This window comes from Octopus sinensis, linkage group LG2 (genome assembly GCF_006345805.1).
Source record: "Octopus sinensis linkage group LG2, ASM634580v1, whole genome shotgun sequence".
In the NCBI taxonomy this organism is placed as follows: Eukaryota; Metazoa; Mollusca; class Cephalopoda; order Octopoda; family Octopodidae; genus Octopus; species Octopus sinensis.
The window spans coordinates 197,828,288-197,850,170 of record NC_042998.1 but is presented as its reverse complement, the minus strand read 5'-3'; the positions used below and the strand labels follow the sequence as shown (position 1 = coordinate 197,850,170).

At 40.4% G+C, this 21,883-nt stretch overlaps 1 protein-coding gene across 4 annotated transcripts in view; it reads right to left on the bottom strand.

The window, feature by feature from the left end:
- Positions 1 to 8,766: 8,766 nt before the first annotated feature.
- Positions 8,767 to 21,883, bottom strand: part of LOC115224191 (chitotriosidase-1) — a 192,298-nt gene continuing 179,181 nt past the window's right edge. For 3 of the 4 annotated variants that reach the window (XM_036500674.1, XM_029794968.2, XM_029794950.2), the window contains 5 exons: positions 19,553 to 19,738; positions 17,750 to 17,866; positions 16,224 to 16,369; positions 11,854 to 11,960; positions 8,767 to 9,003 (listed from right to left, as the gene is read on the bottom strand). In XM_036500674.1, the coding sequence (XP_036356567.1) occupies positions 8,966 to 9,003; positions 11,854 to 11,960; positions 16,224 to 16,369; positions 17,750 to 17,866; positions 19,553 to 19,738 (594 nt within the window). In that variant the 3' untranslated portion in view covers positions 8,767 to 8,965. The remainder of the gene's footprint in view (positions 9,004 to 11,853; positions 11,961 to 16,223; positions 16,370 to 17,749; positions 17,867 to 19,552; positions 19,739 to 21,883) is intronic. The other variant, XM_029794960.2, reaches the window with a different exon arrangement.

The window sequence follows — 21,883 nt, the reverse complement described above, 5'->3', positions numbered from 1 at the left end:
CTGCTTCTTTTCATTCTGTGACTGAAGATGACATCCTCAAGACCTTTTGTGATTCAGACAAGGGAAGGCGAACGATAAATAGATCGCATCTTGAGAAAAGATGCAATCACAGAGTTCAGTTACAAGGGAAGTAACTTCTGTCAACTCATTCAAGGGACGTAACATTTAAATTATCGCCCGTCTCTTAGCAGATAAATTATTGACGGTCTCTTTTTAAATATAATTGCAAGCAGTTGAGTATAGTACGGAGACATTTGAATAGAATATATCGAGTGTTCATTTGGAAGCACTCCGTCGGTTACGACGAGCGTTCCGGTTGATCCGAATCAACGGAACAGCCTGCTCGTGGAATTAACGTGTAAGTGGCTGAGCACTCCATAGACACGTGCACCCTTAACGTAGTTCTCGGGGATATTCAGCGTGGCACAGGGAGTGACAAGGCCGGCCCCTTGAAATACAGGTACAACAGAAACAGGAAGTAAGAGTGAGAGAAAGTTGTGGTGAAAGAGTACAGCAGGGATCACCACAATCCCCTGCCGGAGCTCGTGGAGCTTTTAGGTGTTTTCGCTCAATAAACACTCACAACGCCCGGTTTGGGAATCGAAACCGCGATCCTATGACCGCGAGTTCGCTGCCCTAACCACTGGGCCATTGCGCCTCCACCGAGTGTTCATTACTGATATATCCAACAACCCTGTCTGTTTCTAGAATATATTCATTTACTTAAACTGAACATGTCTAACATTAAGAAATGTTTAGCTACAGTCTTAACAGTTATACATAAGCAGAGGCTTGATATAAACATATAACTCTTTCTCTCTCTCTCTCTCTCTTTTACTCTTTTACTTGTTTCAGTCATTTGACTGCGGCCATGCTGGAGCACCGCCTTTAGTCGAGCAAATCGACCCCGGGACTTATTCTTTTGTAAGCCCAGTACTTATTGTATCGGTCACTTTTGCCGAACCGCTAAGTAACGGGGACGTAAACACACCGGCATCGGTTGTCAAGCAATGCTAGAGGGACAAACACAGACACAAACATATATACACACATACATATATATATATATATATATATATATATATATATATATACACTAGCAGTATCGCCCGGCGTTGCTCGGGTTTGTAAGGGAAATAACTATATAAGCATTTTTAGAGAGTTACTTCCCTTATATAATAGCGAAAAAATGCATTAAAATGGAAAAATGATGGTAATTTTTATTTAAATCGTAGACTCATCGTAGACGCGCGCTAATACCCAGAAGAGCTCGATATGAATCACGACTATAAGATACCCGGTTTTGGTTAAACTGCACCGCAAAATGTGGGAGTAGTTAGGGATCTAAATCGTAGGAGACAGACACACAACTTCACTTTTATATATAAAGATTTGTGCAACAACTAAAACATTCGGTTGTGCAAATTGTTTGCACGGGAAACCTTCCCTGTGTGGCGTGTTTCCCCATTTTGTAGAATTTGCTTTCGGCTTTCTTAGCCATTTCTGTTTTGGCGACTTCAAAGCCATGAAGTCGTCGTTCTAAAAGAAGGCGGGTCTCCTTGACAACGCTTACGACGTTGATTTCCTTACCCTGCCTTCCCCACAGCTTCACGAGGGAGGGAAGAAGGGGGAGAAGCAACATAGGTGCAGGTGTGACCATGGACGCCAACTCCGCCGCCATCGACACACGAAAAAATTGGAAGAACCCCAAAAAAATATGCTTTAAAATGGAAAGAAGTTATGGTGAATTATTTTTAAAATCGTAGACTCATCGTAGACGCGCGCTAATACCCAGAAGGGCTCGATATGAATCACGACTATAAGATACCCGCTTTTGGTTAAACTGCACCGCAAAATGTGGGAGTAGTTAGGAATCTAAATCGTAGGAGACAGACACTCACACAACTTCACTTTTATATATATATATAGATATATACGACAGGCTTCTTTCAGTTTCCGTCTACCAAATTCACTCACAAGGCTTTGGTCGGCCCGAGGCTTTAGTAGAAGACACTTGCCCAAGATGCCATCTAGTGGGACTGAACCCGGAACCATGTGGTTGGTTAGCAAGCTACTTACTACACAGCCATTCCTGCGCCTATTTAATTATTGAGAGACAGAGTAAAATAAATATATATTTCAGAGTTTAGTTTTTGTTTTTGTTTTTTTTTTCACAACCATGCTGACCAAGACAGTATTCTTACCTACACTGGTAAAGAGGTTATGTGCCTCCAGCCAGTAGGTTTATTGAGTTGCCTGTGTTGATAACAACAACAACGGACGTGAAATCAATGTAAATTTCTGACCGACCTAGTCTACGACTATTTTAAATATTACTGCTCAAAGAAACAAAAAAATTCAGTGTGCTCTCTTGTTTTTCGGACTTATGATCAACTGAGTGATCTATCACCCGCCGTAGTCACAGAGTGTATTGCAACAGGCCACCAAGTGACTTGTGTTTTAGAAAATATTAAGATGGAAACTTGTGTAGCTTCTGATGCAAGGGGGACAACTCCATATGTCTCTATGCGGGTGTCTGATGTTTTAAAGATTTCAGTATTTTTACAATGTTGTGTCTGGGGAGGGTCATTTTCTTTTTGTGGCTTATTATTTAACACACACACACCGGTAAAATTTCCACTTATTTCTTATTTTTATTTTGCTAAAATTTTCGTTGCGTCTCGCAACCTTTTCTTGACTCTGTCCGTTATTTACACTGCGTTCCTTTTTGTTTGTTTGTGCGCATGTGTCTGGGTCAGTGTGTGTGTGTGTGTGTGTGTGTGTGTGTGTGTGTGTGTGTGTGTGTGTGTGTGTGTGCCTTACAATTTCAGCAATAACCACTGCTGAGTGTTTCTATGATTTCATCTGTGATGAGCGTGTTACAGTTAATGTTGCTGTTTTTACGATACCCTCCTTTTTCCGCCTTATATTTTCTGAGTAGAAGTCCGTAAAACGGTTCTTACAGCCAGGGATTTCTACTCAATCCCACCAGTTTCTGATTGACTTATCATTCCTCATAATAGAGGCGCGTGGCTTAATGGTTAAGGTGTTGGATTCGTGATCGTAAGATTGTGATTTCGATTTCTGGACCGGGCGACGTGTTGTGTTCTTGAGCAAAACACTTCATTTTCACGTTGTTCCAGTCCCCTCAGCTGGCAAAAATGAGAAATCCTGCGACGGACCGACATCCCGTCCAGGGGGTGGGGAATATATATATATATGTATATATATATGTATGTATGTATATATATATATAGGCGCAGGTGTGGCTGTGTGGTAAGTAGCTTGTTTACCAACCACATGGTTCCGGGTTCAGTCCCACTGCGTGGCACCTTGGACAAGTGTCTTCTACTATAGCCTCGGGCCGACCAAAGCATTGTGAGTGGATTTGGTAGACGGAAACTGAAAAGAAGCCCGTCGTATATATGTATATATATATATATGCGTGTGTGTTTGTGTGTCTGTATTTGTCCCCCTAGCATTGCTTGACAACCGATGCTGGTGTGTTTATGTCCCCGTTACTTACTGGGCTTACACAGAATAAGTCCCGGGGTCGAGTTGCTCGATTAAAGGCGGTGCTCCAGCATGGCCGCAGTCATATGACTGAAACAAGTAAAAGAGAGAGTTAAAGAGTATATATACCATGGAGACCTGGAAACCGGCCCTTATGAGTCGAGAAGGAAATTTTACCTATTTTACCCCCACAATGATGCATACGACCGGGTTTGTCTTGTAGTTTTGTGAGTCATTAGGACAGAGACGTCCATAAAAACCTTCCTGGACAATTTGCGCTCACTAACTTCTTGTATTCTTAGAGAATTTCTCCAAAATTGATGATGCAATACCGGATAATTGTGGCTTTTATTGATTAACTTTTCTTTTGCAGGTGATCTTTACATGAAAACATCAAAAGTTTATTTTGATCCAGCTGAACGTACCTTCTGAAGTTCTGAAAAAACTCGAACGAGAAGCAAAGCGCGGGTAAACAGCGGGGGTAACTGTGATTCTCTCTAGCGACCACGACTTTTTTTTTTTGCTGCAGACTATCAATATAAAGATATAATTGATTTTTCCATTTACATATGATCGGATCTACACGACTAGATAAAAGACGAGAGCTGATCCAGCTCAGTCCCTAGCAGGTACACCCAGTGTTGCCCGTGTTGGTTCGCCATAATATGCTCTTTCAGTCTTTTACTCTTTTACTTGTTTCAGTCATGTGACTGTGGCCATGCTGGAGCACCGCTTTTAGTCGAGCAACTCGACCCCGGGACTTATTCTTATTTTGTAAGCCCAGTACTTATTCTATCGGTCTCTTTTGCCGAACCGCTAGGTAACGGGGACATAAACACACCAGCATCGGTTGTCAAGCAATGCTAGGGGTACAAACACACTCACACAAACACACACACGCATATATATATATATATATATATATATATATATCATATAATTAAGGGCTAAAGAGGGTTATTCTAAAGCCAATACACTGATTTATCCACCTTCAACCGTAACGGTTTTTTAAATATACTGCCCACGCTTCCTGATGGATTCCTTTTCTGTAGAGAAAGGGACTTCATCCTATATTGTTATATATCTATATATATAAAACTCTAGTTGTGTGAGTGTCTGTCCCCTTCGATTTAGATTCCTAACTCCTCCCACATTTTGCGGTGCAGTTTAACCAAATTCGGGTATCTTATAGTCGTGATTCATATCGAGCTCGTCTGACTATTAGCGCGCGTCAACGATGAGTCTACGATTTTAAAAATAATTTAACATCATTTTTTATTCCATTTTAATGCATAAAATGCATCGTATGTCGATGGCGGCGGAGTTGGCGTCCACGCTCACAGCTGCACCTGTTTGCTTCTCCCCCTTCCCTCCCTTGTGAAGCTGTGGGGAAGGGAGTGTAAAGAAATCAACGTCGTAATGCGTTGTGAAGGAAACCAGCGTTCTTTTAGAACAACGACTTCATGGCTTGAAGACACCAAAACAGAAATGGCTAAGAAAGCCCGAATTTATAAGGGAAGTAACTCTCTAAAAATGCTTATATAGTTATTTCCCTTACAAATCCGAGCAACGCCGGGCGATACTGCTAGTATATATATATATATATATATATACATATATACGACGGGCTTCTTTCAGTTTCCGTCTACCAAATCCACTCACAAGGCTTTGGTCGGCCCGAGGCTATAGTAGAAGACACTTGCCCATGGTGCCACGCAGTGGGACTGAACCTGGAACCACGTGGTTGGTAAACAAGCTACTTACCACACAGCCACTCCTGCTGTTTACCAAAAAAAAAAAAAACAGCAGTTGCTTCTGCAACAATCAAATATGTTTGCCTTGAAAACGGTCGGATGTGTTCACTGATCTTGTCAGACGGCAACGCGTGTTAACGTCGTTAGCAATCAAACAATTTAAGACTCGCCATACCACCCTTTCGTGGAATGTCCGAAGAGTTTTCTTTCATCAACTTCAAATTTGCATTAATCAAGTCTTCGAGAAGGCTTTCAACTAAGTAGCTTGTTTGCCAACCACATGGTTCCGGGTTCAGTCCCACTGTGTGGCACCTTGGACAAGTGTCTTATACTATAGCCTCGGGCCGACCAAAGCCCTGTGAGTGGATTTGGTAGACGGAAACTGAAAAGAAGCCCGTCGTATATACGTGTGTTAACGACGTTAGCAATCAAACAATTTAAGACTCGCCACACCACCCTCTGGTGGAATGTCCGAAGAGCTTTCTTTCATCAACTTCAAATTTGCATTAATCAAGTCTTCGAGAAGGCTTTCAACTCACTACAGTTTTGACACTCCTTATTCTTCCACCCATCAATTAGCACCGCGCTGCATTGGTGACACTGTGCGAACCACACCGCCGCCGCCTCCCGATTCACACTACTTGAGGCAGTAGACTCGGGGCTCCTCCCCTCACTTAGCGTCAGGTGACACCGAAGCATATTCCTTAACAGTGATTATTACAAATCACATAATTTCTCCCTCCTGCACTTTACAATCGACTCTGACCCCCTCTTCCCACAAAACAAAAAAAAAATATTGTCACTGTCGGCGTTTACGTGTTAGGTGCCATTTTGCACCAGCGCGTACTTCCTGTCAGTGATTATCACAGATTACCTCACCTAAGGCGGCGAGCTGGCAGAACCGTTAGCACGCCGGGCGAAATGCTTAGCGGTATTTCGTCTGCTGCTACGTTCTGAGTTCAAATTCCGCCGTGGTCGACTTTGCCTTTCATCCTTTCGGGTTCGATAAATTATGTACCAGTTAAGCACTGGGGTCGATGCAATTGACTTAATTCCTCTGTCTGTCCTTGTTTGTCCCCTCTATGTTTAGCACCTTGTGGGTAGTAAAGAAATAGATAGTCCGTCTGCCGTTACGTTCTGAGTTCAAATTCCGCCGAGGTCGACTTTGCCTTTCATCCTTTCGGGGTCGATTAAATAAGTACCAGTTACGCACTTGGGTCGATATAATTGACTTAATCCTTTTGTCTGTCTTTGTTTGTCCCCTCTGTGTTTAGCCCCTTGTGGGTAGTAAAGAAATAGGTATTTCGTCTGCCGTTACGTTCTGAGTTCAAATTCCTCCGAGGTCGACTTTGCCTTTCATCCTTTCGGGTCGATAAATTAAGTACCAGTTACGCACTGGGGTCGATGTAATCGACTTAATCCGTTTGTCTGTCCTTGTTTGTCCCCGCTGTGTTTAGCCCCTTGTGGGTAGTAAAGAAACAGATTATCCCAGATTACCACACTTCTCACCAATTGTTCCCAGAATTACCTACAACCACTCCCACCGCATGACTCACCTGTTTCACGTTCACTTGAACAGTTTTGCTCTTCTTATTGGCTGGTATTTAGCCAATAGCACATACTCTTTTGACTCACGGTCCCATTACTTAAACATTTTCATACGAATGCTTCACTTACGCTTCGGACATCCGTGTTGCGTTCTACCTCACTACTCCCTTACTTACGTTTCGGTTTGCTTTTTGTGTACAACAGATTATTCGACTGTTGAACCTTTGCTTATCATTACCGTTACCCAGTTTCACCTGGCTTTAGTGACGTTGTACCACTTGTTACCACTCGTGGAGGCGCAATGGCCCAGTGGTTAGGGCAGCGGACTCGCGGTCATAGGATCGCGGTTTCGATTCCCAGACCGGGCGTTGTGAGTGTTTATTGAGCGAAAACACCTAAAAGCTCCACGAGGCTCCGGCAGGGGATGGTGGTGATCTCTGCTGTACTCTTTCACCACAACTTTCTCTCACTCTTACTTCCTGTTTCTGTTGTACCTGTATTTCAAGGGGCCGGCCTTGTCACTCTCTGTGTCACACTGAATATCCCCGAGAACTACGTTAAGAGTACATGTGTCTGTGGAGTGCTCAGCCACTTACACGTTAATTTCACGAGCAGGCTGTTCCGTTGATTCGGATCAACCGGAACCCTCGTCGTCGTAACCGACGGAGTGCTTCCATCCACCACTTGCTGTTTGTATTCGTTTCTGTTGTTTTTCGTTATTGCTACCCACGTCCTCCATATAACCTTAGTGTCTCTTTAAGTTACTCTGTTCTCCCTATAAAATTTATCAAAAATCTCCCCCACAGACATCCTACTTAGAGCTTCCCCTTTAGTTAGGTTTTTTGCCAGTTACCTCAACTACTGCGCCCTCTTGCCATATAGCTGTCCTTACTTTTGCACGACTCATTGTATTAGCTGTTGTCTGTTTTGATATTTGTATCTACTTTGCTTTAATCCTCCTTAATCCCTATACGTTACCTTTAGCTGCTCGGTGTTGAATCACTGTTTTTTTTTTTGCTCCCATCAACTGCTTTTTATTTTTACGAAATTAAACAAGTTTCTAGATGATGCCAGGTCGAAGAAGGTCTGACATTAGTCGAGCGACTTCCCAAGCTAAGCGTAAGAGATTAAAGCGAGCTTCTGAAACGCAAGGGCAGCGTCCTCCCCGCCGTACACGGACCGCTGCAACGACAACACGTTCGCGATCAACACAAAGTGAAGAGCAACGTTCGAGCCATCGACTGTTGGATACTGCGGCTGCCGCCCGTTCACCCTCATCGCTGCTTCATCGCAGAAGTAATTACGAGACGCGTGCTTATAGTGATAAATTATATGGTTATTGACGATTAAGTCTATTTCGGCATATTTGGCATTAAATTCTTTTTTTTTTATTGCCCTTGTTTATAAGTTGTTTATAAATTTAATCTTTAAAGGTATTTTTTTAATATGCTGGCCATTGATAAAATTTTTTCGAAATTTTTATCCTATATTAGATATATATATATAGATATATATATATATATATATATATATATATATATATATATATATATATATATATTTCTCCTTGTTTCTTTTCTGTGTTTCTTTTCTGTGTATCTTTCTGTTGAAGAGCGTAGGCTCGAAACGTTAAAGACTTGTTTTATTTATATTCCTGAGCGCCATACTAATACAATTGTTTGTTATATTCCACCTGCCTTCGTCTTTTGTTTATTTTCATAAAGCTTCCCGTTATATATATATATATATATAAATTATTATATATATATATATATATATATATATATATATATATATATATATATATATATATATATATATATGTATGTATGTATATATATGGATTAATAAAGAGCTCCTAAATGTATCATTGTACAAATATATAGCGTATGTAGTACGATACAAGAGAAAAATATAGGGAGTGCATAAAATTAGAAATAATTTAACGAAATAATTTATCTATGCGTTTTTATTAAGTTTCAAAACAATTTCCAGCGGTTAAATACATTTTATTATAATCTTCACCATCACCGCTGTTTATCAACATCCTCATCATTATGGTGTTCATAATCGCCATTACTCATTAACATCATGGCCGTCATCAGCATGAACATCCAGGAACGTTGAGAGGGGAGTCACAGGAGTCACAGCTACTGATTTGCGGGTGGCGCGCATTCAGGAGTTGAATCTGGAAGAGTCAAGGTATAAAGTTAATAATAATAATAATTCTGGTTTATTGGCCACAAGGGCTAACATAAATCAAAAACCATGTAAGGACAAACACTGGACGAAAGATAGTAAGGGCTTTGCGAAAAAGAAAGGTCCATGTAAACATTAGAAAACAGCGAAAAATGTAACAATCACAAAGAACTCGCAATAGGGGAAGGCGCTTCGAAAGGCTACTCGTGGAAAACCCAATAAAAGCCACGGGAGCCTGGTCAAAAGGGAGTAGAGAGCCCCTTCTCCTTTTATATTACCTTTTTATTACAAGTGTAATCTCAGCATTGGTCCGTTCATACTGGCCAGTTTCCCGACATTTACCCACTTTTCAATAGATTTGCTACGAGACAGCACTTCTCTCTCTACTTTCATCTTCCTTTTCAAGTGGAACTTGAAAAAGTTGATGAGGCCTTGACCAAAGAGGAAAGTGTCTTACTTTAGCCCTTTCAAACGGGTCCACCATACCACCTCTTTTGCTACAGCCACTAGACAACGGAAAATTGCCTTGCCCTCCCGGTTAAAGGAGGTCGGCGGGGCAATCTTCACTACGGATTCAGCTGATAGCCGGATCCGTCCTATACGCGACAGTAGCTGTTCGACATAAACCCACAGGTCAGTAATACTCGGGCACTGGACGAGTGCGTGCAGAACGGTCTCGTCGTCCTGAGCGCACCTCGGGCAGGCCCGGCTGATAGCACTTCTGTGACAGTAGAGTTTATCTCGAAAAGGCAGCGCCCCTCGGTAGCACTACGAGGCGAGTGACCTTTGAAAGTTATCCATGGGCCCCGGCCCGAAAGTTCTTCCGAACAGACTGTTTAACTCATTATCGTCGACGCCTAGAGTTTCCTCGAGAACATCGTCGCACTTTTCCTCCACTAACCCTCTATAGAACGATAGAGTGGAACTACTACCGATCGCATTGCCCACTTGGCGGAAGGCGGTGAGAGCTTGACGGCACTCGAGGTGCCAAGCGCCCTTTTTCGGTCTGCGTTTGATCCAAGATTGCAGCTCTTTCAAAGAGACGAGCTTCGGAAAATCGTGTCTGACGAACGGTGACCACACCTGTTCACCGTCCAGGAAACGCTTGAGATGCTGTAGCCTGAGCGCATGTCTGTGCATCAGCAACCACGGCATGCCAAGGCCTCCATTCAGCGGCTGTTGACAGCAGATGGAGCACCTGACCAGTGGTACCCGACCCTTCAACAGAAAGTCGAAGAGCAAGTGCACCAGCTTGGCCAACCAGCGGTCGAGACAAGGGACGACGGTCAGTTGGTAATAGATGACGGATGCGATGTACGCATTCGCCACCTCCGCTCGACCTTTCAGGGACAGCTTCCTCTCGACCCATTTCTGGGTGAGATTGGCCACCCTGCTCGTCACTTCGTCCCAGTTTTTCTCCACCTGGAGGTTCGGACCGAACCAGACCCCGAGCAGTTTAACGGGACCGTCTGTCCAACGCCCTACGACGGCATGGACTTGCCCCTCCAGATGCCCAGTTGCAAGTCCACCGACTTTTCCGCGTTAATATTCGTACCTGTCACCGCTTCCTACTCGCTTAGCGTCTCGCCGATCAGGTCGATGTGCCTGTGGCTGGACACCATCACAGTGACGTCGTCAGCATAGGTAGACACGCTGTTTCCACATCCTAGATCGCGCGGGCCACCCCTCAAAGCCTCCAGCTTCCGCAGTAATGGCTCGAGAGTCAATACATAGAGGAGGGAGGAGAGAGGGCATCATTGGCGGACCGAACGCAAGATGTCAAACGGCTCGGAAAGGTGACCGTTCACCCGTATGACCGAGCAGATGCCGCTGTACAAAGCAGCGATCCACCCGCAGAAGACCGGACCGAAACCGGTTGTCCGGAGAACAGCTGCCAGATATCGATGGTCGACCCTATCGAAGGCTTTAGATTGATCTAAATTGATCGAAGCCCCACCCGCGCCAGCTTCGTTACCCACCCTCTCTATGATGTAGCGCATGAGATGGAGGTTATCGTGTATCGACCTGGTCGGCACGGTGCATGTCTGCGCCTTGCCAATCATCTTGTCCATGACAAGCGCCAACCTCTTGGCTAGCACCTCGGCCAGAATCTTCAACTCTGCATTGAGCTGAGTGATTGGCCTAAAGTTCCCTATCACGTCCCCCCTTGTTTGGGTCATTTCTCAGCAAAGCTACCACTCCTCGACAAACAAAAGCAGGAATTCTCCGGTTTTGTTGCCAGTTGCAGTAGACGTTCGCCAAGAGACCCGCAAACAAGTCCGGCATTGAGGTGTGAAGCTCGTAGGGCAGACCATCCAAACCCGGCGATCTACCTCTAGTGCAGCTTTTCAACGCTTCCTCTACTTCCCAGGCAGATATCAGTCTTTCGCAGCACTCCGCCTCGCTGGCCGAGAAGCGCAGTAGGCCGTCCAAGTACACACCGAAGTCAGTCACATTGTCGGTCCCACCGTTCGTCCCGGTGATAGATAGATAGATAGATAGATAGATAGATAGATAGATAGATAGATAGATAGATAGACAGACAGACAGACAGACAGACAGACAGATAGATAGGTAGATAGATAGATAGATAGATAGATAGATAGATAGATAGATAGATAGATAGATAGATAGATAGATAGACAGATAGACAGATAGACAGACAGACAGACAGACAGACAGACAGACAGACAGACAGACAGACAGACAGACAGATAGATAGATAGATAGATAGATAGATAGATAGATAGATAGATAGATAGATAGATAGATAGATAGACAGGCAAGCAGGCAAACATACAGTCAAACAGATACACAGATTGATGAAAATTTTTCCTACCAGTTGTTGTTGCCTGTGTTGTTGTTGCCTGTGTTGTAGTTGCCTGTGTTGTTGTTGCCTGTGTTGTAGTTGTCGGCGTCACGCTAGGCGTTTCGGTCGTAGAACTTCTATGGTGGAAAAAAAGAAGCAGAGTTAAATACACATTATGCATATCTTTATATATAAAACTGAAGTTGTGTGTGTGAGAGTCTGTCTACTCCGATTTAGATTCCTAACTACTCCCACATTTTGCGGTGCAGTTTAACCAAAACCGGGTATCTTATAGTCGTGATTCATATAGAGCCCTTCTGGGTATTAGCGCGCGTCTACGATGAGTCTACGATTTAAAAAGAAATTTACAATCATTTTTTTCCATTTTAATGCATTTTTTCGCTATTATATAAGGGAAGTAACTCTATAAAAATGTCTACGATGAGTCAACGATTTAAAAAAAAATTACCATCATTTTTTTTCCATTTTTAATGCATTTTTTTGCTACTTTTTGGCCATAACTCTCTAAAAATGCTTATATAGTTATTTCCCTTACAAACCGAGCAACGCCGGGCGATACTGCTAGTCTTGCATGAAGAAGCAGATAAGAAATCTACACTGTCAATATATGGAAAATCAATGCTGAAGGACTAAAGTTAGGTATTCCTGAAAGGGGAAACAGTTGATTCATGCCTGCGTGCTTCGTAGTTGTTTATAAGTCTGTGCAGTTAGTGTACAAAACAGGCACAGAATCAAGGACTTAAAAAAACTGGTCACATGGTCGGAATAATAGAGTGATTTTAATGGCGAAATAATAGAGTGATTTTAATGGCGAAATAATAAAGTGATTTTAATGGCGAAATAATAAAGGGATTTTAATGGCGAAATAATAAAGTGATTTTAATGGCGAAATAATAAAGGGATTTTAATGGCGAAATAATAAAGGGATTTTAATGGCGAAATAATAAAGGGATTTTAATGGCGAAATAATAAAGGGATTTTAATGGCGAAATAATAAAGTGATTTTAATGGCGAAACTTCGAGGTAAACAGGTATTACTTATATACACTCGTCCGCACACAGACACAGACACACACACACACACACACTCAGACCTTCAAATGGATAAAGTACATATATTTAAGAAGTTATGAAAGTCCAACGACTTTCGTTCCACAGAGAAATTACTCATTATTCACTATATTTTCCCGACTCAAATAAACTGAACAGATAAATTTCGATCCCAAATTCTTCCTAGAAAATTTGAGAGAGAACCTCAAATATGGTATGACAGAGATAAGCGACAATCTAAACCACTTTCTAACCCGCTGATATACTACATGCTTGATCAAAGAGGCGACCGAGCGAATCCCTGTTCATATATGATTGTTATATATGCTATTTTATGAAACAAAGTATGACATAAAACATGACAAATTTCTGTAAAGAAGTTATATTGAACATTTTTTTAATGCTTCTGGAGTTCAGCGTGAATAACTTGTAGAAACGTTTAGTGGGTTGATTTGCCGTGAAAATTGAAAGCACTTGAGATTTCAAGCACTTGCCCTTCGTCTGAGAGATAATATAGAATTATTTGCTGTCTCAGCTGCAAAATGATGAATGAAGAATGGGATATAATGATGCAGTGATGTGGGAAGCAAAGAGACAGCGGGACAGACCAATGAGAGGTGGCATGAGCTGTGTGTTAGTTAAAGTGATTTTAATGGCGAAATAATAAAGTGATTTTAATGGTGAAATAATAAATGGATTTTAATGGCGAAATAATAAAGTGATTTTAATGGCGAAATATAAAGGGATTTTAATGGCGAAATAATAAGGGATTTTAATGGCGAAATAATAAAGTGATTTTAATGGCGAAATAATAAAGGGATTTTAATGGCGAAATAATAAAGGGATTTTAATGGCGAAATAATAAAGGGATTTTAATGGCGAATAATAAAGGGATTTTAATGGCGAAATAATAAAGTGATTTTAATGGCGAAACTTCGAGGTAACAGGTATTACTTATATACACTCGTCCGCACACAGACACAGACACACACACACACACACACACTCAGACCTTCAAATGGATAAAGTACATATATTTAAGAAGTTATGAAAGTCCAACGACTTTCGTTCCACAGAGAAATTACTCATTATTCACTATATTTTCCCGACTCAAATAAACTGAACAGATAAATTTCGATCCCAAATTCTTCCTAGAAAATTTGAGAGAGAACCTCAAATATGGTATGACAGAGATAAGCGACAATCTAAACCACTTTCTAACCCGCTGATATACTACATGCTTGATCAAAGAGGCGACCGAGCGAATCCCTGTTCATATATGATTGTTATATATGCTATTTTATGAAACAAAGTATGACATAAAACATGACAAATTTCTGTAAAGAAGTTATATTGAACATTTTTTTAATGCTTCTGGAGTTCAGCGTGAATAACTTGTAGAAACGTTTAGTGGGTTGATTTGCCGTGAAAATTGAAAGCACTTGAGATTTCAAGCACTTGCCCTTCGTCTGAGAGATAATATAGAATTATTTGCTGTCTCAGCTGCAAAATGATGAATGAAGAATGGGATATAATGATGCAGTGATGTGGGAAGCAAGAGACAGCGGGACAGACCAATGAGAGGTGGCATGAGCTGTGTGTTAGTTAAAGTGATTTTATGGCGAAATAATAAAGTGATTTTAATGGTGAAATAATAAATGGATTTTAATGGCGAAATAATAAAGGGATTTTAATGGCGAAATAATAAAGTGATTTTAATGGTGAAATAATAAATGGATTTTAATGGCGAAATAATAAAGTGATTTTAATGGCGAAATAATAAAGGGATTTTAATGGCGAAATAATAAAGTGGTTTTAATAGCGAAATAGTAAAGGGATTTTAATGGCGAAATAATAAAGGGATTTTAATGGCGAAATAATAAAGTGATTTTAATGGCGAAATAATAAAGGGATTTTAATGGCGAAATAATAAAGGGATTTTAATGGCGAAATAATAAAGGGATTTTAATGGCGAAATAATAAAGTGATTTTAATTGCTGGGAGTGCAATTAAAGAGAAAAAATAGGGGTGATAGGGGAAGGGTGAAGTCTGTTGATAACGAAAGGATGTATCTAACGTAAAGTAGATAACAACTTTGATTATTAACGCAGTGAGCTGGCGGAATCATTAAGCACGCCGGACGAGGTACTCGATGGCATTTCGAGTATTTTTACGATCTGAGTATCTAACTATCTGAGTATCTAACGTAAAGTAGGAGAAAATACAAAAAGGGCTTATATGGGAACAAATGGATAAAACGATACGCAGTAACACACGCAAACATGTAGGGAAGTAAGAAGAGAAAGGATATAGTAGAGGGACCTGGTTAACAATTAAGTTTAGTAAGGAGTGGGTAAAACTTTATAGTGTAGGTCAATTGGCCTGACAGGAATGTAGTCTGTAACTGGCGGCGAGCTGGCAGAAACGTTAGCGCGCCGGGCGAAATGCTAAGCGGTATTTCGTCTACCACGTTCTGAGTTCAAATTCCGCCGAGGTCGACTTTGCTTTTCATCCTTTCGGGGTCGATAAATTAAGTATCATTTACGCACTGGGGTCGATGTAATTGACTTAATCTCTTTGTCTGTCCTTGTTTGTCCCCTCTGTGTTTAGCCCCTTGTGGGCAATAAAGAAATAAGAAATGAAGTCTGTAACAGGAGGTGAACAACTGAGGAAGGTGGGTTAATATTTAAACAATAAACAAATGCGATTCATATATATTTCTTTACTACCCACAAGGGGCTAAACACAGAGGGGGCAAACAAGGACAGACAAACGGATTAAGTCGATTACATCGACCCCAGTGCATAACTGGTACTTAATTTATCGACCCCGAAAGGATGAAAGGCAAAGTCGACCTCGGCGGAATTTGAACTCGGAACGTAACGACAGACGGAATACAGCTACGCATTTCGCCCGGCGTGCTAACGTTTCTGCCAGCTCGCCGCCTTCATATAATTACACCACACACGTATCATGCGTAATGAGAACATGCTACACATAGTAAGTACAGTTACACGCCACCTAGAGTCAATACGCTTCTGTAGATAAATTTTTACTGTTGCAGAGCACCACTCGCTTTTTGAGGTTTACCGTATCACATAGCTGATGATCAAGCATAAAACCGATGATTAACTATACGGTCAGTGGTCAACTATAAAGCCAATGACCAAATATTAATCCACAGATCAATGGTCAACTATGAAGCCAATGGTCAGATATAATCTCCGTGGTCATGTGCCAATGAGAAGCTAATACACAAAAACCTGTTAGAAAATGTAAATAAACAATAAAATTTCGATACAGTTAATGACTCTTACTGTGATACTTACGTTATTTGAGGTTTATCTTCGAGTGCACTAATAATTGTCTTCATTAAAATAAAGGGTTGACTGCCAGGACAAGTACCACGGAAGTCATCTAGGGCGATGGCCCAGAGGAAAATGCCACCAAATTTAGATTGCTTTGCCCAGCTCGCCTACAAGCGTAATGTAAACATGTAAGAGGTAAAGATATTTCAACAATGAGTCATGAGTTAATTGAATTAATGTAGCTAGCTATCTGATCTCAAAGCCTTTGTCTATCAACGAGACAGAATGCTGACACGACAAAATATCGGCAGTCAAAATATCGAATAATTTTGTGTATTTGTGTGTGTGTGTGTGTGTGTGTGTGTGTGTGTGTGTGTGTTACTGTTGTAGCGTCGGGCCGGCCAAAGTCGCAAATTGTGATAAATTGTTTTGATAAATCCTCTCTTGAATTCCATGTCATTTTAGGAGAACAGATTCAGATATCTTTATATATAAAAGTCAAGTTGTGTGTCTGTCTCCTACGATTTAGATTCCTAACTACTCTCACATTTTGCGGTGCAGTTTAACCAAAACCGGGTATCTTATAGTCGTGATTCATATCGAGCCCTTCTGGGTATTAGCGCGCGTCTACGATGAGTCTACGATGAGTCTACGATGAGTCTACGATGAGTCTACGATGAGTCTACGATGAGTCTACGATGAGTCTACGATTTTAAAAATAATTTACCATCATTTTTTTCCATTTTAATGCATATTTTTTAAATATAAGGGAAGTAACTCTCTAAAAATATCTACGATGAGTCAATGATTTTTAAAAAATTTACCATAATTTTTTTCCATTTTTAATGCATATTTTTTAAATATAAGGGAAGTAACTCTCTAAAAATATCTACGATGAGTCAATGATTTTAAAAAATTTACCATAATTTTTTTCCATTTTTAATGCATTTTTTGCTATTTTTTGGCTATAACTCTCTAAAAGTGCTTTATAGTTATTTCCCTTACAAACCCGAGCAACGCCGGGCGATACTGCTAGTAGATGAATAAAAGCCTATTTTATTAAATTTGATAAATCTGTTGGGTTATTTGTTTACAATAGTACATTTTGTTATTTAGACACTATATATATCTTTTATCTCTTGACGATTCCAACTTTGTCAAAAATGATGTAGCTTCTTGTTCATTGTCTCTATAAAGGAGCTTTATTAACCCCTTGTATTTATCTACACGTCTCAGCTTAGTTCTTAACACAAAAACAACAACGAAGCTCTTGGCGCAATTTGCAACAAAACAAAAATGGAATATCTATGTGCTTTACAGATAGTAAAATCAGTGGAAATATGCAGAATCAAATTTTTTTTTCTCAGCATTTAGGAAAGGCAAACATTAGGTCAATGCCAAAATCTGATCAAAATCTAAATTTCAAATAACCTAAATGAGTGGAGAACGCGAATATGTCTATCAAATAAAATTGGAATCAGCTTACCTTCTGCACTAACCCGACATGATTTAGATAAATAAAGTGTTTAAGTCGGTTGTGTACTTACCTTCAAGTAAATACTTTCTGGGTCATCATATCCAATCCACTGGTCACCTGAAACCAAATAGGGTACCTTTTCAACTGTCAATCTTTTTACTGTAGAAGTTTGTATCATTTGGCAAATCTGTAAAGATGAAAACAGATGGCATGTATTAACATGGTCAGCGATATATGGGGAGAATATTTTTACATGCTTCTATATTAAGCAGTTATACCACAATCATGATTGTAAACATCACGACTTCCACTACCAACACTACTTCTATTTTCGAAAATGTTACAATAAGAATCACCAACGCTACAATAACTTTTATCATTAACATTCCCAGTATTAGCAGAAGGAATGATTCTTCTTCAAACAAATCGAAATATTGGTAAGTGAACTAAAGTTCAAACAGTAAAGTGACAATATGACAAGTCAATGTCCTGCAATGTGTTGGAAAAGCCTTAATATTTAATAGGTGATTTACAGTGACACTGATGACTTTTAATAAGAGAAACACTTCTGTAGTTGCCAGTTGCCGCCTCACTGATAAAGATCGGTTTCACCATCTATATTTGATTAATTTCAATCAATTAAAATTTTGGGTTGTCTTCCCTACCTCTTTATACCAGAATTATTGTTCTCACCATTAAGAGTGTCATTCTAATTTATTAAAATTTATTGTCTTTCTATGTATACTCTCTTTTCTCTCTTTTACTTGTTTCAGTCATTTTGACTGCGGCCATGCTGGAGCACCGCCTTTTAGTCGAGCAACTCGACCCCGGGACTCATTCTTTTTGTAAGCCCAGTACTTATTCTATCGGTCTCTTTTTGCCGAACCGCTAAGTGACGGGGACGTAAACACACCAGCATCGGTTGTCAAGCAATGCTAGGGGAACAAACACAGACACACAAACACACACACATACATATATATATATACATATATAGGACAGGCTTCTTTCAGTTTCCGTCTACAAAATCCACTCACAAGGCATTGGTCGGCCCGGGGCTATAGCAGAAGACACCTGCCCAAGATGCCACGCAGTGGGACTGAACCCGGAACCATGTGGTGGGTTAGCAAGCTACTTACCACACAGCCACCCCTGCGCCTGAGAAGGGTTCATTTTATTATGAGCATATTTTATCCATCAGACATGGCGGAGAAAAGTAGAATTTAGAGAATAAATGATTGAATTTATTGGCATCTTAAAATTAACAAAGCTCTTAGTATTTAACTAACATTAACTAAGAAGTGAGGTCCATTTAATCAACTATACACTCACTAAATATGTCATGTTGTCTGAATATTAGAAATCAATAATTATTATAGTTGGTTTCCTTTCAAGGAACAGTTTTTTGGGGGTTTTTTTGGAAGCACTCCGTCGGTTACGACGATGAGGGTTCCGGTTGATCCGAATCAACGGAACAGTCTGCTCGTGAAATTAACGTGTAAGTGGCTGAGCACTCCACAGACACGTGTACCCTTAACGTAGTTCTCGGGGATATTCAGCGTGACACAGAGAGTGACAAGGCCGGCCCCTTGAAATACAGGTACAACAGAAACAGGAAGTAAGAGTGAGAGAAAGTTGTGGTGAAAGAGTACAGCAGGGATCACCACCATCCCCTGCCGGAGCCTCGTGGAGCTTTAAGGTGTTTTCGCTCAATAAACACTCACAACGCCCGGTCTGGGAATCGAAACCGCGATCTTATGACCGCGAGTCCGCTGCCCTAACCACTGGGCCATTGCGCCTTTCAAGGAACAGTAACAATATGCATAGCAACAAATAATCTGGGGGAAAAGCAATAAACGGGAAGGTTGTTTACCTCATAATAGGCCAAAAGTCCCACTTCTCCTGTGAACTTGCCGGCTGTGCCTCCACCAGTGGCTGAAGCCCCCAGCCCATTTTTGTCCTGATTAGCTAATGTAAAAGATCGGCCATAAAATGGCAATCCAACATTAAGTTTATTCAATGGAACTCCTTGTTTCATCCAATAGTCCATGCTCCATACCTGCAAGTAAATTTATAATACATACAAGAGTCTTTTATATGATTACTTAACCAGTTAAGGAATGCTAGCCAAATTTACCTTTAATCATATCTTATCTTTATATATAAAAGTGAAGTTGTGTGAGAGTCTGTCTCCTCCGATTTAGATTCCTAACTACTCCCACATTTTGCGGTGCAGTTTAACCAAAAGCGGGTATCTTATAGTCGTGATTCATATCGAGTCCTTCTGGGTATTAGCGCGCGTCTACGATGAGTCTACGATTTAAAAAAAAATTACCGTCATTTTTTCCCAATTTTAATGCATTTGTTTTACTATTATATAAGGGAAGTAACTCTCTAAAAATGCTTATATAGTTATTTCCCTTACAAACCCGAGCAACGCCGGGCGATACTGCTAGTTGAAAATATTTCATAGGATAATGCAGTCGTTGATACATTATGTCTGAAAATGTGGCACGATGGTCAAATCTGGAATATCTATGATCAAGTATCTGGTAACTTAGTTGAGCTGTGGTTGGACAACAATAACAACAGTTAATAAGATAATGATATCTCTGAGAAGATCTAAAACTTAGAGATTTAGAAGTATAAAGTGAAGTGCAACGCCATGATGTTTATGATGCTCTTAGAAATATAAAATGAAACAATTAATATAAATCTTTATATATAAAAGTGAAGTTGTGTGTCTGTCTCCTACGATTTAGATTCCTAACAACTCCCACATTTTGCGGTGCTGTGTAACCAAAAGCGGGTATCTTATAGTCGTGATTCATATCGAGCCCTTCTGGGTATTAGCGCGCGTCTTCGATGAGTCTACGATTTAAAAAAAAATTTACCATCATTTTTTCCCATTTTTAATGCATTTTTTTGCTATTATATAAGGGAAGTAACTCTCTAAAAATGTATTATTAAATCTCAGAACGTAAAAAGCTACAGTAACACCCCCCTTTGTGGTTAGCCATATTGAGATGGCTATTATACTTTACATCTCTAAAAATGCTTATATAGTTATTTCCCTTAAAAACCCGAGCAACGCCGGGCGATACTGCTAGTATATATATATATTCAAACAATAATTTACCCACATTGCATATAAAACTCCTCTCAGCTTACAAATACCTTTGTACATCATAGTGAAAGTGAGTGGTCTAATGGCTAGAGTGCTCAGCTCACAATCGTAAGGTCGTGTGTTCGATAAGCGGACCGGACAGTGAATTGTGTCTTCATCATATAATTATATTCAAGTTAGATACTCAAAAAACTTGTTTCAAATAGATTAACAGCTACACATATTTCACCCTTTTATAGTCTTGGAGTATTTTCTACATACCGTCTATGGAATAATCAGTATATTTCAAATAACGAAAGTATAAAGAACAGAGGTAAACAGAGCCCTAACTGGGACCCAGTAAATTCAGGGAAACCAGCAATGACTTCGGACAAATCTTTCAGGCTTCACTGAAATATCTTTCTCTATCATTAGCATTTATATGCATCTATCCAATAGGTCGCTAATTTAGTAGACTGCTTATATATAACTAGCAGTATCGCCCGGCGTTGCTCGGGTTTGTAATGGAAATAACTATATAAGCATTTTAGAGAGTTACTTCCCTTATATAATAGCAAAAAAATGCATTAAAAATGGGAAAAAATTATGGTAATTTTTTTTTTAAATCGTAGACTCATCGTAGACGCGCGCTAATACCCAGAAGGGCTCGATATGAATCACGACTATAAGATACCCGAATTTGGTTAAACTGCACCGCAAAATGTGGGAGTAGTTAGGAATCTAAATCGTAGGAGACAGACACTCACACAACTTCACTTTTATATATAAAGACTAGCAGCATAGCCCGGCGTTGCCCGGGTATGTAAGAGCCCCTAGTAGGCAACGACTAATCCCAATCTAGTTCTTTCCCTCTAGGGAATGAAGGCGCATGTGTAGGTTGCAATGTCTTCTCTTCACTCAAATATACGATGTATACGATGTTCCTAGCTGTCTCTCGATTGCAAGTTGCGAAAACTACAACAGAAAATGTGTTGCATATAAAAAGCTTAGATTCTCGACCCCATGTCGAATTTATCGATTTTTTTCAGAACTGGGGGAACTTTTCAAAATTTTCGCTGCGTTAGTTTTGAATTATGA